The sequence below is a fragment of the Elephantulus edwardii genome, unplaced genomic scaffold, assembly GCF_000299155.1.
Source record: "Elephantulus edwardii isolate Elephantulus edwardi_28Jun2011 unplaced genomic scaffold, EleEdw1.0 scaffold00096, whole genome shotgun sequence".
Classification (NCBI taxonomy): Eukaryota; Metazoa; Chordata; class Mammalia; order Macroscelidea; family Macroscelididae; genus Elephantulus; species Elephantulus edwardii.
This window is the reverse complement of record NW_006399846.1, coordinates 11,348,719-11,355,951: the sequence shown is the minus strand read 5'-3', so window position 1 is coordinate 11,355,951 and position 7,233 is coordinate 11,348,719. Positions and strand designations below refer to the sequence as shown.

Below are 7,233 nucleotides of genomic sequence, written 5' to 3'. Positions count from 1 at the left end.
CCAGTGGTGAGAATCTTTGTCTTCTTGATATTGAGCCTCAAGCCATATTAGAGGCTGCAGTCCTTGACCCTCTGCAGCCAGCGCTTCAGGTCCTCCTCACTTTCAGCAAGCAGGGTTGTGTCATCTGCATATCGCAGATTGTTGATAGATCTTCCACCAATCTTGACCTCACATTTGTCCTCATAGAGCCCAGCCTCCTGGATGATCCGTTCTGCATACAGGTTGAAAAGGTATGGAGACAGGACACATCCCTGGCATGTGCCCTTCCCAATTTTGAACCATGCAGTGTTTCCTTGCTCTGTTCTGACAACTGCCTCTTGGTCCAAGTATAGGTTTTTCATTAGCATGATCAAGTGTTCTGGGATTCCCATTCTTCTCAGAGTCAGCCACAGTTTGTTATGATCCACACAGTCAAATGCCTTTGCATAGTCAATGAAACAAAGCTCTTCATTAGGATTACTTAACAAAGATTCTACAAAAGCACTCAGACACACCCCCACCCCAAGTCCTTTGCTCTTATTAACCTATGGAAGGCAGCAAAGGGTCAGCAGTGTGTAGGACAAGGGAAAGAAACAAGTGACCTGTGTAATGTGCATACGGCATGGGAGCATCCTAAATGTCCAGTAACTGAGTGTCCAATCTCATGTGAAATAGATGACCATTGGGAAACCCCAGGGAAGCAATCACCTAGCTCACACATAAGCCCAACAGACAAGGAAGAAAGACTAAACAAAGGTAGCATTGTCTCTGCCCAGCTCCCAGCTTCCAGCCTGCACGCTTGGCAGAGAGAAGTCTTTGGTCTTTGTTGTTGGCTAGCAGGAGTTTTGCACCTTTCTCAAGTGCCAGGCAAATGCCAGTTGGAATTATCACACTTCGTGGGGAGTGCCAACTAGATTCAATTAAGGCTCTGGCAGGGGCATCCCACCCTGCAGGTGTTGCTCTGTTCATGGACAACAAAGGCCTCACTTCAGCAGGGGACCAGGACAAGGCAGCTAATAAGGCTGCTCCACAGCTCAGGACCAAGCCTGGCTCTTGAAGCATGTCCTTCCCTGCGGCCTCAGAGTACTTGGAAGATATAAGCTCCCTGCAAAGCTTACATTTGGCTGGGGCTCAAAGAATGGTATCCTGGAGTGTAGATAAAAAGAGAAGTCTCATCTTGATTTCCTGACCCACATTCAGTAAATATTTGTTGAGTGATTGGATGCATTTAGGCATTCTCCCAACAAGTATGCTTGGAGTTACAAAAAGAGTTGCAGCCCAGACACAGAATTATGGGCTTATTAATGCTCAGAGTTGAAGGAGGCTATCTGGTCTACCTTCTTCATATTTATATAGCTATCATGTATCAAACTCTATACCTAGACCAGGCTCAGAACCTAATAGATGCTCAAGAAAATTCTACTGAATGACTTAGCTCTGAGCAGAATGAAAATAAGCAGACTTTGCCTTTAAGGGGAGACTGTAAATATTGAGATTTATCATCATTTAACCTTGAGTTCCAGTTTCAGGTGTGAAGATGGAAAGTCCTTTACATCCTCTAGGCCTTAACTTCCTTATCTGTAAAATGGGAGTATGCTGTGAGAATTAGCTGAAATAATACATGTAAACCTCTTAACAATGCCAAGCATGCTATAAGCACTCAATACCGTTAGTTATAAAGAGCTTATCAGGACAAACAAGGCATTGATCACAGAAGTCATAGAATTTTTCTGGGAAAATTGGACCCCTCTCTCCTTTAAGTCTGCTGGCTTCCCTTCCTGTCCTCCTTTCTGAACATGCCTCCTCCCTCTCAGCCCTACCTTGAAACAAGGTGTATCTGGCACCTCTGCAGCTGCAGAGCCACAGTGTCCTCCTCTTGCAGAGGTGAGCCAGGCAAACTCTTCTCCATGGCTATCAAAGCCCTCTCTCAACTGTTCATCCTATCGTACCACAACAAACTCTCAAATATCATGAGTATCTATTCCATGCCAAGCCTGGTTTATATACATCATTGAGTACGTTATTTGTTGCTCGGTGCCACTGAGTCAAATATGACTCACAGTGATCCTATGAACAACAAATCTAAATCCTGTCTATCCTGTGCCGTCCTCACAATCTCTCACACACTTGAACCCACTGTTGCAATCATTTCCAAGGGATAGTCTCTCCTAACAACATGCCCTATGTGAGATGAAGCTTCACCATTCTTGCCTTTAAGGAGTGCTCTAAGGTTTACCCTTCTCCAAGACATAACCATTTGTTATTTTGGCTGTCCATGATAGATTCTCCAATATCACAACTTAAAGGCACCACTTCTGTTATCTTTATTTGTTCTCCAGCTTTCAGATGCATAGCAAGTGATTGAAAAATACCATGGCCTGAACCAGGTTCACCTTAGGTTTTAAACTGTAAACATTACTCCTCAGTACTTTAGATAGGTTCCTGACAGTAGACTTTCCCAAGGCAATGTTTTTAATTTTTTTATACCAGTATATGATACTGAGAACTACCAGAATTATAAAATGGATTTAGAAGAGATCGTGGCACTAGGGACATTATTGCCAATGTCAGATGGATCTTGGCAAAAAGCAGAGAGTACCAGAAGAATGTCTATCTGTGTTTCATTGGCTATGGAAAGGTACATGAAACCTATTCTTGGACCAAGAAGCAGTCCTCAGAACAGAGCAAGGAAACACGGCATGGTTCAAAATCAAGAAAGGAGTGCATCAGGGATGCATCCTGTCCCTGTACCTTTTCAACCTCTATGCAGCACAGACCATTCAGGAAGCAAGACTTTATGAGGAGGGGTGTGGCATCAATATTGGAGGAGGATTCAATAACAAACTATGATATGCAGATAACACAACCTTGCTTGCTGAAACTGAAGAAGACATGAACCACTTCCTACAAAAGGTCAAGGACTGTAATCTTCAATATGAATTGAAACTCAACATCAAGAGGAACACTGGGCCAATTGGTAGCACCATAATAGATGGAGAAGAGATTGAGGTTGTTAGCAATTACAGCTTACTCAGATCCACAACCAACACTCTTAACACCAACAGTCAGGAAATCAAAGGACGAATTGCATTGGGAAAATCTGCTGTCATGGATCTCTCCAGAGTGCTGAAGAGCAACAATGTCAGTCTAGATACAAAGGTGTGCCTAATCCAGGCCATGGTCTTCTCAATTAGTTGTTATCCTTCAGAGAGTTGGAAAATGACTAAGGATAACAGAAGAATAGATGCCTTCGAGTTGTGGTGTTAGAGAAGTCTTAAACATACCATGGGCTGCCACGAAAACAAATAGGTCTGTCTTGGAGAGGGTTAAACCAAGTCTCTCCTTGGAGGTTAGGATTTTGAAGCTCTATCTCACTTACTTTGGGCATGTGGCCAGGAAAGACCAGTCCTTGGAGAAGGACATCATGTTCAGAAAGGTGGACAGATAGCACAGGAGAGGGAGACCCTGGATGAGATAGATTGATACAGTAACTGGGGCAATGGGGGTTGGTGTGTTGGGATTGCTGAGACTGGCTCAGGACAGGGCAGGGTTCAGAGGTGCTGTACATAGGGTCGCTATATATTGCAGGCGACTCAACAGAACATAACAATAATAACATACTATGACAGGTTTGGAAGCAGGAGTGGCATCCACTTCCTAAACAACATGCCTCTGGAAACTATGAATGTCGATAATTGTAGAGGAACCTCAGGCCTTTTGTTAATAAGGTCACTATGAGTCGTGCTTGACTTGAAGTCAATGAATAACAACCTAATATCTACCCAGTAAGCATGAAGAAGGCAGACCAGATAGTCGCCTTTGACGCAATACTCTAGCACAACCCTTTAGTTCTGAATAATTAACAAACCATACAATTCACAAAACAAAAGGACGTCGAGTTTGGCCTGACATAACTTGTTCCTCTGTGCAATGAGCAGATTGTGGTAGATGATCTCTATGGTCATGCTTCCACAATTTGGGCCCAAACCTGATTGTGCCCTTGTGTCCCACATAGAAAAGACGCAGCAGCAATCTGTGTCTTTGTGTCTAAGAAACGGAAAGAGGAAGGGGAAGAAACTTCTCTCTCACCGGGAGAGATGTGCAGGACCCAAGGCTCCCTGGAAGTTTCTGATAGGTCTGATCTGGCAGCTTCTGGGAGCCTCAGTGGCAGTCCCAGGAGAGCTCAGGACAGAAGGACTTAAAGTGTTGCTAGGATCACTGGGAGACACGGGACATCTTAACCTCTAGATCACCCCAAATTCTGCTCAAGAGGGAGCTATTGTTTCTGTGTGAACTGTGTTCTGAGGTCTTGGGGGGGGGATTGTGAAAGTATGTGCCCCTCCCATTTCCCTTGCTCCCTCTTAGCCGTTTAAAGTTTGAAATTTTACTCTCAGCAAGTAAAATTTCTCATGCCATTGTCATTTTCTCATTCTCAGGCCTTCTCATTTTCAAATGCTTGAAGGTCCACACAGTTTCTGGTCCTCTGTGCATTGAGATCCTCCCCTCCTGTCCTTAAGTCTCCACAGGGTCCCTTTCACAGACACAGCAAGCAAAGCAAGTGTTCTCTAAGGAAAACTAAGAGACGAATTCCCAAGTTGCACACGTACTTCCCAGGGAGGGTGTCGTCTGTTCCCAAGGAGGCAGAAGCAGGGATAAAACTGGGTAACAAAATTTTAGGAGCCCTGGGGTGGCATTTACCCACGCTCCCCTCCAGCCCTCGACATCTCCTGGCTTTGCCAACTTTCAAAATGGCTGCCAAAGAGGAGAAAATAAACCCGTCAGAGGCTCTGGCTTCTTATTTCAGTCAGCAAACAGTACACTTCCTCCCCATGCTGGCTAAAAAGAAGCTGACTGTAGCAGAGAGAATGTGAGCCTTGACAGAAGGCCTGGGAAGGGAAGGAAATTTAACACCAGGCCAGCTGGTGTGGGGAAGAGTTGGGAACTGGAACCTAGAAATGGGTCACAAGGACAAGGGGACAGACCAGAGGGTGGCAGGTTAAAAGGGTCAGAAATAGGGAGCAGTTCTCTGGGAAGTGAGGTGGTCAAGAGAGAAATGTAAAGAAGAAATGGATATCTGGTAGGAAAAGAGGCACAGCTGGTTAGTAAAGACTAGTAGTGGACACACTTGGAGTATTATTTGAGAATATCAGGGTCACAAGCCCCCTGGGCTCCATGGCAACTATAAACCAAGGAGGGGACAGTTTTAGACAACCTGTGGTGGATTACCCAATAAGAAAAATAAACACAGGCTTACTTGTGATTATTTACTAATCTTCAGAGAACAATTTCATCACATGTTCAAACAGGATGTGGTGAAAAACATATAAAACTATTCACTATAGCCTGTGATTTTTTTGCCTACTGAGTGCTCGGTCTCAGCAAATTTGAAAAGCAGCTTTGATCCTGTGGGGTTGGGAGAGAGACAGACGCAAGCTCTACCTGGAAATGGACTCTGATGTGGTGAAGGAATGTGAAATTGTTTACGGAAGATTTGTTAATAAGTGCAAGTAAGACCATGCTTACCTTGTTATTTGGGTAATCTGGCCAAATTATGACCAAAGGCAGCTTTCCCCCATATGTCTGGAGAAGGGCCCACGCCCTGTCCAGGTCCCAGGGTTGATGGTCTTGGGCAAGATGAAGAACAGAGGGTGGCACATGAGTCGGCCTCTAGCTCAAGTGTCTTTTGGGGGTCACATGACATCCTCTGTCTTTGGCTTCTTACCTGGGGATCCCACAGCCGTGTGAGGTTTGGATACAGGTAAAACTGGATTCCTTGCGTGGCCCCAGGCAGAGTCACCCCTCGAATTAACAGCACCACAAGCATGAGGTAAGGAAATGTGGCTGTGAAGTACACCACCTGACCAAGAGAAGAAGAGAGGCAGGGAACAAGGTGTCAGTTATGAGGGAGGAGCTGGAGAATTAGGGAACAGAAAGCCAGGGTGCTCTTCCCTCTCCCCTTCCCCCAGATGTTCTGTCTCCCCTATTATGCCTGCAGCCACAATCTGCCCCCTCCCTCCCTCCCTCCTTCAGTTTACTGGCACCCTTGCTGCCCCCGACCCACGTTCAGTAAGGACTTGTTGAGCGACCGAATGAACTTGGAAAATTCTCCCAACAAGTGCTGTGAGTTACGGCAACACATAACTTTTACAAGCATGGCTTTATGGTAAACGCTGTCAGGTATGGAAAGATCTATAATCCGTGATCCCTGTGCTCACAGAGCTGACGAGCTTAGCGCCATCAGGCAGCCAGATTAGGAAGGAAGACTTCAGAGCAAGAGTCCAGGACAGCCCAGTACTCCCTCTAACACCACGTTCATTCCCAAACTCTCCAGTGGATGGGAATAATTTTGAGATCAATCGTCTTCCAAGTTCCCTTTCTTTCTTTCTTTACAGAGATTTTGGATTTCCATTCATTCATTGTTGCATTTCTCTCCCTCCACCCCCGACCCCCCTTCACCGCCCCACGCAGTTCGCTCTTCTCTTTGAAAAGTAAAAGAAAAATTCCTTCATTGGTCAAGTTCCCTTTCTAAGGAACATACTCAGGAAGTCATGAGCTACTGACTATGGACAATTTGCAGTATGTTCATATAGACAGAAAATTCTACAGTGAAATTTCTCCGAAGGGGTTTGGTTACCCAAATACCAGAAGTCTATTGGTTGTGAACAGAAGAAAAACCAAATCAAGAAAGGGAGCCACATAATATCTTTGCTGAGTCATCACCGGCATCACAAATAGGCTGCCTCTGGGAACTCCTCAGTGACCCAGTGCGTAACGAGGACAAGGAGCCCTGGCAAGGGAGGTGGCAAGGTTCCTCCAACACAGACCTTGCCTGTGGACTTGACCCCCTTCCAGATGCAAAAGTAGCAGATGACCCAGGCGAGCAGGAGGCACAGGACCAGCTCCCAGCGCAGGGCCCCCAGGTGCTGGATGCCGTCTGAGATCTTCAAGACCCGCCTCCTGGAAAGACAAGGATTGAGGCTGGCTGCCAGCCTCAGCTTTGCAACCCCCGTGTCTCAGCAGTGGAGTCAATGCTTCCAGCAGAGGAGCTGCACCCCAGGCCCTTAGCCAACTGTTGTCAGCTCTTTTCAGCAGAATCCACAAGGCTCTCTTTTGACCAAACATAAGGTCTTAAACGGAGCAAATAAAAACATTTCCCAGGTAAGTTTGCTCTGAGAGACTGGGTACTAATCTAACCCAAGAAAGAAGGTGCAAAATCCTAAGTCTTTTTTTTTTTGTATTTTTTTATTATTAATT

General features: G+C 45.6%; 1 protein-coding gene across 1 annotated transcript in view; it reads right to left on the bottom strand.

Moving 5' to 3' along the window:
* Positions 1–7,233, bottom strand: part of SLC6A13 (solute carrier family 6 (neurotransmitter transporter), member 13) — a 77,530-nt gene that overhangs the window by 26,538 nt on the left and 43,759 nt on the right. Inside the window, exons 6-7 of the mRNA XM_006891329.1 lie at positions 6,804–6,936; positions 5,702–5,836 (exon numbers count right to left, since the gene is read on the bottom strand). Coding sequence (XP_006891391.1) covers positions 5,702–5,836; positions 6,804–6,936 — 268 coding nt within the window. The remainder of the gene's footprint in view (positions 1–5,701; positions 5,837–6,803; positions 6,937–7,233) is intronic.